The sequence below is a fragment of the Dipodomys spectabilis genome, unplaced genomic scaffold (assembly GCF_019054845.1).
Source record: "Dipodomys spectabilis isolate Male_0828 unplaced genomic scaffold, ASM1905484v1 ptg000002l, whole genome shotgun sequence".
NCBI lineage: Eukaryota > Metazoa > Chordata > Mammalia > Rodentia > Heteromyidae > Dipodomys > Dipodomys spectabilis.
In genome coordinates, this window is record NW_024870679.1 from 40,518,840 (window position 1) to 40,535,796 (window position 16,957).

The 16,957-nt window shown below is 48.0% G+C and overlaps 1 protein-coding gene across 1 annotated transcript in view; it reads right to left on the reverse strand.

The window, feature by feature from the left end:
- Positions 1-7,514: 7,514 nt before the first annotated feature.
- Positions 7,515-16,957, reverse strand: part of Col16a1 (collagen type XVI alpha 1 chain) — a 55,402-nt gene continuing 45,959 nt past the window's right edge. The window contains exons 64-72 of the mRNA XM_042685197.1: positions 16,238-16,288; positions 15,914-16,003; positions 14,663-14,698; positions 13,453-13,497; positions 10,960-11,148; positions 10,561-10,627; positions 9,129-9,305; positions 8,897-8,974; positions 7,515-7,898 (exon numbers count right to left, since the gene is read on the reverse strand). Of these exons, the coding sequence (XP_042541131.1) occupies positions 7,696-7,898; positions 8,897-8,974; positions 9,129-9,305; positions 10,561-10,627; positions 10,960-11,148; positions 13,453-13,497; positions 14,663-14,698; positions 15,914-16,003; positions 16,238-16,288 (936 nt within the window). The 3' untranslated portion in view covers positions 7,515-7,695. The remainder of the gene's footprint in view (positions 7,899-8,896; positions 8,975-9,128; positions 9,306-10,560; positions 10,628-10,959; positions 11,149-13,452; positions 13,498-14,662; positions 14,699-15,913; positions 16,004-16,237; positions 16,289-16,957) is intronic.

The window sequence follows — 16,957 nt, forward strand, 5'->3', positions numbered from 1 at the left end:
TAGTCTCCTGAGTAGCTAGGATTACAGGCATGAGCTACCGGCATCCAGAAGAGTTCAGATTCTTAAAATGTGACATCAGATGATGTCGTTTCTTGGCTTAAACTCCTCCAAGGGTTTCCCATCACTTTTTCCCCCTGTTTGACATTTTATTTGTTGGACTACATGAAATATTTTATTTTGGTAAAGGTTCTTTTCCATCACTCATAATAAAATCCAAACTCATGACCTTCAAGGCTGTCCATGATCTGAACCTTGCTTGAATCACCAGTCCTACTTTCTGCCATTACTATCTTATTTCTGCCTTTACTGACTTGGTCACCACCCCTTAGGTCCAACTCAACATTAGAATGTAACAACAACAACAAAAAAGTTGGGTGCTAGTGGCTCACACCTGTAATCCTGACTACTCAGGAGGCTGAGATCTGAGGACCGTGGTTCAAAAACCAGGAAAGTCCGTGAGACTCTTATCTCCAATAAACCACCAGAAAACCGGAGTGGCACTGTGGCTCAAGTGGTAGAAAGCTAGCCTTGATCTGAAGAGCTCCGGGACAGTGCCGAGGCCCAGAATTAAGACCCATGACAGACCAAAAAAAAAAAAAAAGTAACTGAGCTAATTCCTGCCTTTTCAAGTGTTTAGACTCCCTCTGCCTAGAAAATTCTTTCCCCACTTTCCATGGGTTGGTTTTCCTTGCATCCAGGTCTTAGTTGAGTATTAGTGGAGTATTTCTTTGCTGATCATGGACCTTGAACTCAGAGCTGGGCTCTTTCCCTGAGCTTTTTTGCTTATGGTAAGCGCTCTACCACTTTGAGCCACAGCTCCACTTCAGTTTCCAGATGGTTAATTGAAGGTAAGAGTCTCACAGACATGCCTGCCTGTGCTGGCTTTGAACCATGATTCTCAGATCTCAGCCTCCCAAGTAGCTAGGATTACATGTGAGCCACCAGCACCTAGCAGGGGATTTCTTGATTCACATCTAAAGTACACTGCCTCCTTCAGCCATATATTATACCACTGTATCTTATTTTTTCCTAATTGCCTGTCACTACTTGAATTGTCCTCTTTAAGGTTTATACATGTGGTAAGGTTGTCCTTTTCTTATTTACCCCCCTATCTCCAGCATCTAGAATAGAGACTGGCATTAATAATCCAATAAATGTTAGTGGTTATTATTACCATAATTATGCATGCATTAAGTACTACATGCCATTTAATTTTCACCACAGTCTTGAGATAAATAATATTACCCATTTATAATGAACTGGGCTGAACAAAGCTAAATGACTTCCTTAATATTGAAAAGATAAATGGCGAGCTGGGCGTGGTAGCACATATCTGTAATCTCAGCACTTGGAAGGCTGAAGTAGGATTTCTAGTTCAAAGACAGCTTCAGCTACATTATGAAATTCTTTTATTTTTAATTTTATTTTGTAAAGATGCTGTACAGAGTGGTTACAGTTACATGAGTCAGGCAATGAGTACATTTCTTGTTGAGCATTGTTACCCTCCCTTGTTGTTCTCCCGCTATTCCCTCCCTCTCCCACCTCCCTCACTCCTCCTCACTACATTATGAAATTCTTGTCTCAAAAAAAAGGAGGGGAGGTCAGGGGAGGAGGGTGATGGGAAGGGATGGGAAAGGGAACAAAGGAGGCAACAATGCTTGATAAGAAATGTACTCAATGGGCTGGGAAGGTGGCTCAGTGGTAGAGCGCTTGCCTTGCATACCTGAGGCCCTGGGTTCGATTCCTCAGCTCCACATAAGCAAAAAGAAAAAGCTGCAAGTGGTGCTGTGGCTCAAGTGGTAGAGCGCTAGCCTTGAGCTGAAGAGCTGAGGGACAGTGCCCAGGCCCAGAGTTCAGGCCTCACGACTGACAAAAAAAAAAAAAAAATGGAGAGAAGATATGAACCCAATTTCGTACTATTTAACTACTCATTACTTAATACTAGGTTACAATGTCACAAGAGTCCTCAGCCAGAGGCATGGTTCTGGGGAATCTCTACAAACTAAGTCTAGTTACTCACTACAAAAGACCAAACAGAAAAAAAAAGTGATCGTGAATAAGGGAACCTATTCAATATGACCACTCTGGAAGGGGGCTACTGTCCTGAGTGTTGCTTTTTGCTTTTGAGGAGCTAACAATAGGTTTGTTTTTTTTTGTTTGTTTGTTTGTTTTGCAGGTGGGGGGTGTTATATAAGAGAAGAACAAATGGCCGGGCGCTGGTGGCTCACGCCTGTAATCCTAGCTACTCAGGAGGCTGAGATCTGAGGATCATGGTTCAAAGCTAGCCCGGGCAGGAGAGACCGTGAGACTCCTATCTCCAATAAACCACCAGAAAACTGGAAGTGGCGCTGTAGCTCAAGTGGTAGAGTGCTTGCCTTGAGCTGAAGAGCTGAGGGACAGCACCCAGGCCCAGAGTTCAAGCCCCAGGACCGACAAAAAAAAAAAAGAGAAGAACAAATGGCAAGAATTATCCTTCATCAACAGTCTTGGTCAAATTGTGGTCTGTGGCTGATTTTTATCTCAGGATAAAATCACCTGCTTGAGGATAGTTTTGGCTTGTTTCAAATGTTTATCAATCTGGCCTGTTGTTCTTGGAACCTAAGGTGCCTGAAGGAGTGCAGGACTCATAGAAACAAGTCACAAAGCAAGATGGAGTTTGTTAGGTCAACAGCTGGGCCCTTCTTCAGGTTTAAGGCAGTGATATGACACTTGAGGTACTGCTCTGGTGGTCTAGAACAGAAGACTAAAAGCTGGAAGTTGTTCTGGGCATAATGTCACAGCCTGTAATCCCCAGCAGTCCAGAGGCTGAGGCAGGAAGATTGATGGTTTGAGGTCAGCCTGAAATACATAGTAAGACCCTATCTCAAAAAAAAAAAAAAAAAGCTGAAGCTAGGCATTGGTGGCACACAGCTATAACCCTAGCTACTCAGGAGGCTGAGATTTGAGGATTGAAGTTTGAAGATAACCCCGGCAGAAAATTCCCTGTGTGACTCCAATCTCCAATTAACCACTCAAAAACTGGAAGTGGATCTGTGGCTCAAAGTGGTAGAGCACTAACCTTGAGCAAAAGAGCTCAAGGACAGTGAGTGCCCAGGTCCTGAGTTCAAGATCCAGGATCAACTTAAAAATAAAAAAAAGCTGGGGCTGGGAAGGTGGCTCAGTGGTAGAGTGCTTGCCTTGCATGCATGAGGCCTTGGGTTTGATTCCTCAACACCACATAAGTAGAAAAAGCTGGAAGTGGAGCTATGGGCCAAGTGGTAGAGCGCTAGCCTTGAGCTGAAGAGCTGAGGGACAGTGCCCAGGCCCAGAGTTCAGGCCCCAGGACTGACCAAAAAAAAAAAAAGCTGATAGTTGTCAGTTTATTAATGATATCCCTATAAATCTCGAAAATATCTTACTCTTTATCTTGGTGCCTTCAGCCTAGAAAGTGAAAGATTACCAGTTTCAGATAAGCATTCCATAAATGATTAACATGCCTACGTGTACAAGCCTACGTGCAGAGTAGAGCAGGAATTGAGGTAATAAAAGGAGATAGATATGAAATGAAGGCAGAAACGTCAAGGCTTTATCTTGCTTTGACTTACCCATGTGTCATCTGCAGGTCCACCTCTAAGCCCCTGTTACGGTAGCTTCTCACCTTTATAACCCTACAACCCAAGAAATATTGCTGAAATTCAGTTGCAAAATCTTAGAAGGGAAGAAATTCTGAAGTATGGGGTAAAGGTCAAGGGGATGTTTACCCAGAGAGAATGGCAACAGCTGGCTACAAACAAGTTCTATGATGGCACACTCATTCCACAAACACGTTAGTCTATTACATTCTCTCCACTCACCAGGCTGTTGTTCTAGGTGTTGAGAACTCATTGCTTATGAGAATTCTTTCCCTGGCTCACCTCTACCCCAGAAAAAGGCTAAGGAGAACTTGCAGTTGAATATCTTCACTATGGGGTGCTGGGGGTTGGGGATGGGAGGCAAGGGAGAGCAGTCAGACATCAACCAAAGCCAACATCCAGGCTGTATCTTGGAGGTCCAGGTGTGTTTATTTTGGAGGAAGCTAAAAGAGACATAGATCTGGATCTTCCAAAAACTAAAAAAACAATCAACTCACTTCACAAAACCTCAACTACCTGAGGCAGACAGAGGAACATAGGGATGTTCCTATGATTGTTTCAGTTTTAGCCAAAAGGGGGAAACTTGGACTCCAGCCCTTTGGAGAGCATAGAGTATTTTCTTTTCGGAGTTCATAGAAGCTCCATTGTCAACCCATCATCAGATGTGAGGCTGAAGTTGATAATGGAAGGGCCAGACAATGAAAAGTAGTACCTCCCCTAGAGACACAGTCTCCCTCAGGCCCCCTAGCTGGGTGCCAAGCTCCTGTATGACTTTCTGAGAAGGAATGCCAACATCCACCTAATTATTATGGAATTAATTCTCTTTGATTCCAACTAGATCTAGTTCTAAAATTGAGATTCCAGTTGGTGTTTGTAGATTGGAGGGTGATTTGCAGCTTTTCACAGAACCAACCAAAGAAATGAGAACAGCAGACGTGGCAATTGGGCCAACTACCTTTCCATTAGGAAATTACAAGAGTACATTGATACGTTCCATTCCTATAAACAACCCAGGACATTTTTGTTAAGGTTTGTAAGGGGTTAATAGGCCACAGGTGAAGAAAATCTAGTTGGCATCTGTTGACTTGTGGTGACCAAGGAAACCAAGGAAACAAGGACAAAAACAAGATTTAAATTCCAGAAAACATAAAATTTGGATGGGGTTCTTCACAGAATATACAACAGCCTTTTCTCCATTTTTTTAATGCCAGTACTGGGGCTTGATCTCAGGGTCTAGGAACTAGCCCTAGCTTTTCACTCAAGGCTGGCACTACCACTTGAGCCACAGATCCACTTCTGGCTTTTTTTGCTCATTATTTGGAGGTAAGAGTCTTATTGACTTTTCTGCCTGGGCTGGCTTCAAATTGGGATCCTTAGATCTCAGCCTCCTAAGTAGCTAGGATTACAGGCGAAAGCCACCAGCTCCTAGCAGTTTTTTCCATTCTTTCAGGCCAGAAGGAGTCTCAAATTAAGCACCCTTCTGTCCATTCTCCTCATTACCATCAGCAAACTCCCCACTAGACAAAACTCTGTGTAAAACCCATTAGTGCTATGCTCAGCAATCCAACTACAGTAGCCCATGTCCCATCCCAATGCCTGCTGTGACCAGTCATCTCTGGACCTCAGCACAGGCTGTCCCCTCTGCCTGGATCGATCTGTCTAAACACATCAGGACCCCGCAACAATGCAGTCTCTGGTGCCTTGTACTGTCCCAGCATCCCATTTTATACTGCTTTCTTAACTGTCTGCTCCCTCCCACCCCCAGACATATCTGTCTAGTTTGCCTCAGGACTCCCCAGAGCCTAGTACAGCTCTCAGCACAAAGTAGGAAGAGGAAATAGACTCATCAAGTTAGATTTTTGTCAATCTGAATGCTGCCTGCGTTGCCTTAAGAGCCTGAAATCGACTAAAAAAATGAAGACAGAAGAATAATGGGGTAGGAATGGGAAAGGCTGCCTAAGAAAAGCGAAGGCAAGTGCCCCTCCTTCTTTCTTCTTTTTCTTTCCAGCTTACCCAGTTCCTGAACTGATGTGCAAGACCCACAGATTTTTTTTTTCTGACCATAGAAGGAGAAGAGACTATAAAATTCAGCTTCCCATCTGGTTCTTCATGGTCCAAGAAAATACAGCACAATTTCAAACTCCAGGGAAACAAGCACTCCAATGATGAAAGCTTTAAACCTAGTCTGTCGTACAATCCCCAAAGAGTACCATGAATTGGACTCTGGAAGAAAAGTGAAGGAAACATTATTTACTCTGTAAGGATTCGTTCCCTGGGGACCCTGGAAAAGAGGATGAGTTTGATATTGGCTCAGGGCAATTTTCCCTTCTGGCCTTCTGAGCCAACCCTGCTCCATTCAACAGCTGGCCTTCACTTTTCTTCCTACTCACGCCAACAGGCTCCTAATCACGGAGTCTATCATCCGTCCGCCTCACAGCCTGGCTGAGAGTGGAAACTGGCCTTCCAGTGGGAGTGTTTTAACATCTGTCCTTATCCACTGCCCAAAAACCTGGCTGCTACTTCAAATACTAAGATGATGTATTTGCTTTTTAATGTTTTCTGTTAGAAGCAGGGTTAAGAATTGCTGGGGAGAGATGAAACAAGAATTGACTCCTCTGTATCTAAAAACAGCATGGGAGGCACTCACACATGCTCTGGAGCCAGCTGCATGTCATTGTCTGTCCACTGGCATACCTCTGCCCCTGGCAAGAAAAAAAATAGGGCAAAGGTTCTAAACCAAGCATAGGCTTATGCCCAACTACTGAAGGGAATATTCAGAAAGGTGCTAGAAACACCAGATCTGGGGAGATTTGACAGCCGGCTTGGAGGCTTCTGGCAGTTCAGATAAACATCTAGACTTGGAGTATATTTCTGAGCTTTCTCTGTGATCCCTTTGAAGTTTATCCAACTTGAATAAACCTTCCAGAAGGCCGGAGCCAGTGGAAAAAAAATCCTTTCTGTGGAAGTCTCCTTCCTGGAAGTGCCCTGTTGCTTTCTAACAGGGTCGCCAGCCCATCAGGAGTAGTGATCTGAAATGTAGAGGCAGAAACTTGCAATAGAATGTTCCTATAATGTTCAATTCCCTTTTTCTTCCCCTTCTTGTCCTTTTTACATACAGATGACAGAAGGTGAATCACCAAACCTGCAGTGGGCTTTGAGGACCACAGGCTTAGATCATTGCTGCCTGGGACCCCATCTTACAGATCCAACAGGGCTATTTCTGAAGGCTGAGGCTAAGACAGACAGGAAAAGGACCACACGTTTGAATAACAAGAGATGCCATTTGTGGTCGAGAAAGTCACTGCTGGAGCATGGCTGATGGTGTCATGCATCAGGACAGGTGGGAGGCTCCATCTCATTTCCCGGAGAAGCATTCCCAGGTTCCCTGAGCAGCGGCTAGAGCCTATCTTTCCTCCTGTTTGTCAGGTTTTTGTAATTGCAGGTTTACTGGTGCATTGAGAAATGCTTGTGTGTTCAGAGGGGCTTTTAAGTAGGTGAACACACCTCAGGATCAAGTGGCATCTCCCAAGGTGTAAGATGGATCAGATTTGGGGAACAGGAAGCAAAGAGGCTGGGCGAAGGGTGGTGGGGTACCCAGCACTGGCTTCCTTAGGGAAACAAATGGTGGGGGCCTTTATGAGCTATAAGTAGGGTCTCCAGGCCTGCTTTGACTCCCCTTAGAGGTGAGGCTGAGTTTGCTCCTTCCCTAACTTGACAGAACAAGGGCCCAAAGGCAGAATCAGAACATCTGGAGAGGGAGCTGGGCAGGGGACACCCTATTTCACAACCCCCCCTTAACTCCTCTGGCTGACATCTGACAATGAGATGAGGGGCATGCTCTTTTGTGATTCTGGGACCAAATGGGAAAAGGAAGATGACAGAGAGATTTGGCTTCAGCACCAAAGAACCCCACTGATGTGGGATTGTAGACAGTTTTGTTTCTTTATTGTTTAAAAAAATATTAACAGCAAAGAACAACAATGACAATATCAACAGCACAAACATTCACAACCCATCCCGGAGTCCCGTAAGCCGAGGCCATTTATTCCCAATGGAGTTCTTCGTCTCACGGCAGGTGGCAGTTTCAGCCAAAAGGCCCCTTCATGTTTTTCATGGGTGGATACTGCTGCTCCATAGGCATGGCTCCAAAGCAGTCTGAGGGGTTGCAGTGGCCAGCCTTGCCTGGCTGGCCTGTGGGCCCTGGGGGCCCGGGGATGCCAGGAATGCCTTGCTGACCCATTGGCCCTGTTGCACCCATCTTGCCATATCCCGGGGGCCCTTGGGGACCTGGAAGGAAAGAGTTACAGAAGGCAAATCAGGAGACCCAGAATTAACGAGAAAAGATGAAACAGTGGTCACGGTAAGTAATGGATCCGTTTGATGCCTATTTCTCAGGCTGCAACACATCTTCATGAGCTCCTATCTGACGCTTACATTGACCCAACAAGGACAGTCTCATTGACAGCTTCTACGTGCCAGGCATGGGCTGAGTGCTTTCATGTATTAGTTCTGGAAGCCACAGCACAATTTCCTGAGGAAAGAACTATTGTCTAATTTTGTAGGTAAGGGTGCAGGCTCAGCGGTTGTATACCAGGACAGTAGTGAACATGGTCCTCAGAGACAGGTCATCAGACTTTAGCCATTGTCTTTCAGGCTCCGCAGCCACATACACATATATACACCTTAAAGATTGACCCCTGAGCTGGGCACTGGAAGCTCACACCTATAATCCTAGATCCGAGGATCATGCACAAAAGTTCATGAGACTCTTATCTACCAAAATGCTGGAAGTAGAGCCATGGCTCAAGTGATAGAATACCAGCCTTGAGCTTAAGAACAGCACCCAGGCCCTGAGTTCAAGCCCTAGTGTACACACACACACACACACACACACGCACGCACGCACGCACGCACGCACGCACGCACGTGCGCGCGCGCGCACACAGACACGTTACCCCTAAGGGCTAAAGTGACCTCTTCAAGATTATACCACCAGTGGGATGCCAAGCGTCCCACTTGGGGTTCTTGGCCCCCATCATGTATGGCTCTCTCCCACTACATCATGCTAGCACAGTTTAGGACTAAGAGCAAACCCTGGTCCTTCTACCCACCCCTCCCCCGGCCCTGCTCCACAGCTCTAGCAGACCATCCCAACATGGCAGCATTACTGCAAATGGTGGTTGATTGGCCTCTAGTTATTTGGAGTCCACATAGCTATGTTGTTGGAGGAACATAAAGGGAATCTCTGCTGCTCCAGATTCATGTCAAGCACTGAGTTTTCCTACCTGGGGGGCCAGGGAGACCATTTTCTCCTGCAATGCCAACACCAGTGTCTCCCTTTTCACCTTTGGTACCAGGCAACCCTGGGACAAAAGAAAATAAGAGGTCTTATCCCTGAGCAGGAAAATGACATAGCCAGTCAGATTGCTTGAAACACACCCACAAAAGCCATACTCACAAAAGGCTGCATGCAATGCTCAGGCAAACCCCACCTTGGAACCTAGAGGACAGAGCTACCTCTCATTCCTGGCAAGCCTTGACGTCCTTCTCTGCCGATCTGACCAGGGAGCCCGGGCGAGCCTGGAGCACCTGGCCGACCTGGAGCACCATCCTTGCCTGGAGGCCCTGGCCGGCCAGGCGCTGCTGCCACCTCCATGGGGAACTGCATCCTGGAGGTGTAGTAAGCCATCCTCTCTGTAAAGACAAAGATGTGTCACAGGGAGACCAGACACCTCAGAATGGCTGTTAGGTGCTGCAGGCATGCTACCAACATGGAACAATCTTCTTTCCAAGGGACATGAGGGCAAGGAACATGGAGGTTGGTCACTTAGTTAAGCAGTATCCTGTGCCTCCACATTGCTTTTTAATTTTACTTTTTATTTTTGTCAACATTGGTACTAAGGCTTGAACTCAGGGTCTGGGTACAGTCTCCAAGTTTTTCCTCTTAAGACTGGCATTCTATCACTTGAGCCACAGTTCTACTTCTCTGTGTGTGTGTGTGTGTGTGTATGTGTGTGTGTGTGTGTGTGTGTGTGTGTGTGTGTGTGTGTGTGTGTGTGTGTGTGTGGTTAATTGGAGGTAAGAGTCTCATGGACCTTCCCGCTTGGGTTGGCTTTGAATCATGATCCCCAGATCTCAGCCTCCTATAGCTAGGATTATAGATATAGACCACCAGCACCCAACTTCCACATTGCTTTCCATCCCACCTTTCGGAAGCACACATCTAATTGTAGCATCTCTCATACCTAACCTCCTTCATTGGTTCACCACTGGCTTCAGAAGGAAGTTCAGACATGTGTCCTTCCCAATCAGGACGCCCAGCCCCTCCAGGACAGGGTCTGTGTTTCCCCCAGCCCTCAGCACAACAATGTTGGATGAACAAATGAATAGGGAGTAAAAAGGTTAAACCAAACCCCAACAGCTGCCTTACATTGGTGACACCCCTTCCACTTGGGAGCTTACTTATTTGAAATCAATTTTCCTTTGTTCAAGTGGGGACTTGGGAAGGGCAGGAGGAAGTCATTTTATCATTGAGCAGAGCAGGTAATGAGGGAGGTCCCCATTTAGCTGAACATAGAGCCTGTTTCTCATCTGTCCATAAGTGTGGAGAGCAAGGGGCAGAGGGATGGCCACTGAGGAGTTAAGAAAGGGAAACCAGGGGCTGGGAAGGTGGCTCAGTGGTAGAGTGCTAGCCTTGCATGCATGAGGCCCTGGGTTCGATTCCTCAGCACCACATAAATAGAGAAAGCCAGAAGTGGTGCTGTGACTCAAGTGGTAGAGTGCTAGCCTTGAGCTGAAGAGCTGAGGGATAGCGCCCAGGCCCAGAGTTCAAGCCCCACAGCGGACCAAAGAAAGAAAGAAAGAAGAAAAGAAAGGGAGGCCAGGGTGGGTGGAGAAATGACTGGAAAGGCCAAGTGGTGCCCACTGCCCCCAGCTGGCTACCAATTACCATCAAACATTTTAATGATCTCTTGTCTGATGTATCTCTTGATTTCATCATAATTCACCATGTCTCCCTGAGGAAAAAGGAGAAAACCTTGCCTAAGTTACACCATCAAAGGTTGGTGCTTTCCCCTGGGAACAGACTGGATATGTTCCAGGTGCCTCCCACACATCTTTGTCTTGAGTCCTACCCACCCTGCCAGGGGTATAAACCATTGTGTGCTGAGGCTCGGAAGGCTGGTGAGAGCAGTCTGTAAGCAGCCTGTCCCACCCCTGCCCCCAGCTGAGAGCCTTTCCTGCAGAGTGTCAACGGGAGCCTCTGAAATGACACAAGCCACGTGCCTGCTCTGGCGGGGGGGGGGGGGGGGGGGGGGGGGAGTGCCCCTGGTGGCCTGTCTCTACTTACCATGGAGCCGGGCATACCAGGCAATCCAGGGCTCCCTGCAGGCCCTGGAGACCCAGGGTGGCCTCTCTCTCCTGCAGGACCTGGTGGCCCAACTGGACCCATGGAACCACTTTTGCCGGGGCCGCCAGGCATGCCTGATCTCCCTTTCTCTCCAGCCTGGCCCTTCTGTCCTGCAGGTCCTGGATCACCCTACAGAGATGGCAGGTCACATGTCCCAGCATTACCAAGTGTGGTCAAGTCTGTGTCACATTGTTTTAGCAATCCATCCCTTCTCCATCTTCCAGAGAGTCTCCAGTATCCATTTCTGGATTGGGGCCACAGCACCACAGGTCGCCCCCATTCTCCATCTCACAGTCCTTCTAGAAGGTAGTTTTATGGCACTGTTCCCTGCTGATAAAGCTCCCACCCCCCCTCAGTATGAAGGTTCAATTCCTTGGCCAGATAAGCAAGGCCCTTTGTTGGGATCCTGGTATTGTGCCTCCAGCCAGCACTGCCAGTTATCATTCTGAGTCTGCCATCCTGAGTCCTTGCAGCTTGAAATGCCCCAACCCTTCTCCACAGTGTGTTGAAAAGCTACCTCTTATCCTTATGCCTGGTGGGACTGAGTACCCTCCCTAGACCCCAGTCTTCTGTGAAATCCAGCATTGGTGTGACTGGACTGCGCCAGGTGCCATTGATTATGAATCTGCTTAACCCAGGCCAAGCCAGAGCCAACAAGAGCTAGTGATAGTTGGGGAATGAAAACAGACTTTGTTCCTCCAATCACAGGGAATCATAGCCAAGAATCAGAAATGGTCCAGTGAGTACTGGGAGAGAGGTTACTCCTCCAAGTCCTGCCTGGAACAGCTTTAAAGTTGCTTTTGCTGAAAAGCACTGACTACTTACACGGGCCTGTTAATGAACTAAACACAAAGGAGGGAGGGGAGCTTGGTGTATCTATGTTGTGTGTGACTGCTCTAAGCACTCTGCAATCATGTTGGAATCTCAGCAGGACTTATCACTAATCCATAATACCTTTATGGAGGAAAAAAATACCCTTTTTTTTTGTTGTTGGTTGTGGGGCCTGAACTCTGGGCCTGGGCACTGTCTCTCAGCTCTTCAGCTCAAGGTTAGTGCTCTACCACTTGAGCCACAGTACCACTTCCAGCTTTTTCTGCTTATGTGATGCTGAGGAATTGAACCCAGAACCTCATGCGTGCAAGGCAAGCACTCTACCACTGAGCCACCTTCCCAGCCCCAGAAACAATATCTTTATGGAGGCCCAAACTACTTTTAAGAGACAATAGAGTGTCCTCAGGACAGGCCACCCACCAAGCAAGATGGCTGTTTAGCCTGACCATATCCTGACCATAACAATTCAGAACCCTTGCTAAAATAAGGACTCATATAATGGTCAACCAGGCCCAACCTATGGCTGGTACTCTACAACCATGAATACCTTTCGCCTCCTGCCCCCAGTTCCTGGTCTATTTAAGCCAGAGGTGGGAGCATCTGACCCTTGAGCCATATAAGGCCTGAGAAATAATTTGATACATGATAGGCCAGGCATTTATACTTCTCCACAGCTTCTTGAGGCCAGTCTGTCTGTATTGTTAATTTTGTACAGTCCAGGAATGATGTTATAATATCCAAATGGCTCTTGGCAGAAAAGAAGCTTATTAAGCATAGCATAGAGTCTACATCCTCAAGACTGCTGAAGATGGGCTGAAGTGCTGTCTTCCTGTGCTGTGTCCACACCATGTAATCTCCATTCAGTGCCCAGAACCATATATCTTTGGCAAAAATGAGCCAGGAGCCAGATATGGAATTCCTGGAGTTTGGGCCTGGGGGTCTAAAACTCTGGTTCCATGGTCCCTTGTGTGTGGTGTGTGTGTGTGTGTGTATGTGTGTGTATGTGTTGGTACTAGGACTTGAACTCAGGACCTCACATTCTCACTTGGTTTTTTTTTTTTTTTTTTGGGGGGGGGGGTCTCTGGTCATGGGGCCTGAACTCTGGGCCTGGGCGTTGTCCCTCAGCTCTTCAGCTCAAGGCTAGTGCTCTACTACTTGAGCCACAGCGCCACTTCCTGCTTTTTTCTTTTTTTGCTTATGTGGTGCTGAGGAATCGAACCCAGAGCCTCAGGCAGGCAAGGCAAGCGCTCTACCACTGAGCCACCTTCCCAGCCCCTCTCTCTTGTTTTTTTTTTTTTTTGCTCAAGGCTTGTGCTCTACCACTTGAGTCACACCTCCAACTTCTAGCATTTTGCTGGTTAACTGGAAAGATGAGTCTCATAGACTTTTCTGCTCAGTCAGGCTTTGAACTGTGATCCTCAGATCTCAGCCTCCTGAGCAGCTAGAACTACAGGAGTGAACCACTAGTGCCCTGCTCCATGGCCTCTTTCTCCCTGCTCACTGGGCTTCCTGAGTCTCCTGTGAGGCTAAAGCAATAGGTTGGAGCTGGGTTTAACCACCTCATGAGTATGGTCTCCTAAAACCAGCCAGCACCCAACTCACCTTTGGACCAGGAGGTCCATAGAGTCCTTGCTTTCCAGGGGGACCCTAGAAGAAAGCGAAAATCAGAGGTCAAGTGTGGGCTACACCTCCAAGCTTCCCAAGAGGCAGAAAAAACCACCCTTCCCAGTACTCAGACCCCAGGCTGTGTCCTGCTAGGCAGTGTGTGAGAAAGGAAAGGAGCCTCCCTGGCAGGTGGAAGGGAGGATACTGTCCCCAGGAGATGGCTTTGCTTAGTCCTGTTGTCTAGGATTCTCATCACAGATGAGAAGAAGGAGGAGAAGGAGGAGGAGGAAGAGGAAGAGGAGAAGCAGCAGCAGCAGGAGGAGGAGGAGAAAGAGGAGGAAGAAGAGGAGGAAGAGCAGGAGGAGGAGGAGGAGGACGATGAGGAGGAGCAGCAGCAGCAGGAGCAGCAGCAGGAAGAGGAGGAGAGGAAGAGGAGGAAGAGGAGGAGGAGGAAGAGGAACAGTAGGAGGCATAGGAGGAGGAGGAGGAGGAGGAGGAAAAAGAAAAAGGTATGTGAGGGGGGACAAATGAGAGAGCCAATCTGGAGCGGTGGAGGGCCAGGTAAGAGATGGCGCTGAGGAAATACACATTTGGAGCATTATCATTACTCAGTTTCAGACCAGTTACAGAATAAAAACAAACCAAATAAAAAGGGGAGGACAAGGCACATTGCCATGCTTGCCCCCTAGTTTCCAGTTCCTATCCTTGAAGCAACAAGAGTGACCAGACCCCAGTGCACAGTCATCCGCAGGCCTTGATCTCAAGACCCCATGAAGACCCAAACCTGTAGCTACTCAAGTCCCTTTTTCTAAGATGACACAGTATTTGCCTATCATCTACACACATTTCCCTGTATAACTGAAAATCATCTCTAGGCCATATATAATATCCAATAAAGTATGATTGCTATATAAGTAGTGGCAATACTGTATTGTTTAGGAGCTAATGACCAGAAAAAAAGGTCTGTGTATGTTCAATACTGATGTAATTTTTTTTTCTAAATATTTTCAAACCAAGATTGATTGAGCCCACAGACGTAGGACAGGAGGATACAGATTCAGTCTAGAGTTGGTCTGTGCACACAGGAATGCTTGTAACTGAATGAAAGCAGGAGGGAGTGGGGAAGGGAGGGGGTTAGGGGACACAAGGCAAGCAGAGGAGGAAGGTAGAGTCTCCCCAAAGGAAAAGGGTTCCAGCCCAGTGGTACCTCTTTGCCAGCTGCACCGTCTGTACCAGGTTCCCCCTGAGGAAAAGAGATGTGATGAGCTGTTGCCCAAACTGACCTCACAGGTCAGGCCCACCGGGCCCTATTCCATGAGAACCTGAACCTGCAGCCTTTCCCCACTAACTCTCTAGCCTGGTCCCAGATCCCATGCTGACAGCTCCTGGCTGCTGCCATCTGAGCTCTGCAGGGGAGAAATAGTTTGTGTCTCTTTGCAGGAGTCAGAGTGTGTGGATCTGGCAAATGGGCCCACTGACCATTCCCACCCAATTGGAATCATACACCCTATTTCAAGCTACCAGCCTCAGGGCTATTTCTGCTCCTCCCTGGAAGAGAGGCTGCTTGGTAGAAAGCATCCTTGGGGCTAGACGAGCTGGCTCCTCAGCTTTCTCAGGAGGCTTTTGGGTCAACAGAACTGGGCCTTGAAATCAGGGCCTGGGTATTGTCCTTTACTTGTTCACTTAAGGTTAGTGCTCTACCACTTGAGCTATGGCTCCACTCCAGCTTTCTGGTGGTTAAATGGAGATAAGAATCTCACAGATGTTTTCCTGCATTGAGCCACAATCCTCAGATCTCAGGCTCCTGTGTAGCTAGGATTACAGGCGTAAGCCAAGCCACCCGGCCCTCTCTGGACATTTTGAAGACAATAGTTTTGCAGACAGGCTAAACGATTCAAGTTCTTGGCTGGAGATGGAGTCACAACACTCCTCCTTACTAGCTAGCTGTGTGATTCTGAACAACCTGCTTAGCCTTGCTGAGCCCCGGTTTCCTCATCTGTAAAGGAGGGACAATCAGATGGGGCCGCAGTCCATATTAAAACAAAATGCAGGCCAGGCATTTAGCTCTCCATTCGGCCAACAGTAAGCGACCAACATAGCATCACTTAGTGCTAAACACAAGCTAAGACCAAGTCATGGTTTCTGAGGAGCTGAGAGAATTACAGTAATGGCATGGCATTTCTCATTCCTGACATTTTCAAAGACTCTTTTTTTTTGTAGTAACTGACAAGTTCCCATCAGGCAGGGGCAAAAGAGGGACGGGCTCTCCTCTGCCTAACACCTTGTGGGGGCCCTGCATCAGAATGGCGGTGGTCACCAGAGGCACAGTGCCTGCTGCTCAGTATGTAGGGATCCATATCCAGGCCCAAGCTCTATGTTGCTAACCTGCCGCACTCCAGCCCCTGCTGCACAGTGCAAACCCTCCCGCTGGACTGTGCTGTAAGATGGAGGGGCTTACCGGGGGACCAGGGTGTCCAGGTGTACCAGGCTGGCCTGGGAGACCTGCCAGGCCCCTTTCTCCAGGGGCTCCCCGGTCTCCTTTCAGTCCCTAGAGAATAGGAAAGACAGACGCTGAAGGCATGAAGGAAGAATAGACTGCAGAACCCGAGGCAGACAGCCCATTGTGTGACCCCAGCCATCGCCAGAGCCCTTTGCCACATCCTAGAAAGGTGTGTGTGTGGGGGGTGGTCTTTAAGGGCAGCTGAGAGGCTGGTGACAAGTTGTCCTCTGTCCTACAGCGGGAGGACAGCAAGGGGAGGAACAAGGGGAGAGTGTCACTCACCAAAGCAGAGATCCCAGCTGGGCCTGGCTGACCAGGAGGCCCTGCAGGCCCCTAAAGAGAGGGGGAGTCAGGGGAAGAGGAAGTGAACGGTAAGTACCCCATGGGGTGCAAGGCTGGCAGAAGGACCAACCCTGTTTTCTCCCTTTGATACTAGTTTTTATTTTCTTCCAGAAACCTTTCCTTCCCCTCAGCTCCTATATTTGAACTTCTAATGGGTTTGGGCCCAGAGCACAGACCTGAGTTTCCTGCCATCCTGCCCAGTGCTTACTGAATGGCATGCTTGGGACTGGGAGAGGATGTTTGTTTATTTGTCAGTTGTGGGGCTTGAACTCTGGGCCTGGGCACTGTCCCTCAGCTCTTCAGATCAAGGTGAGCACTCTACCACTTGAGCAACAGCACCACTTCCAGTTTTCTGGTGGTTAATTGGAGATAAGAGTCTCACAGACTTTCCTGTCTATGCTGGTTTTGAATCTCGATCCTCAGATCTCAGACTCCTGAGTAGCTAGGATTACAGGAGTGAGCCACCGGTACCTGGTGTGGGAGAGGATTTTCTGGGAGCCACAGCTCTTCAGTACAGAGAGCAAAGGTAAGGCAACTAAGTAGCAGCCGCATCCCTAGGCATCTTCTGAGACTCCTGCTACCCTGTCAGCAGCCCAGGGGGGAGGGAAGGCCAGGAGCTGAAGGTCCACCTAGCAGGGGCTCAGCACTGACCCCCAATAT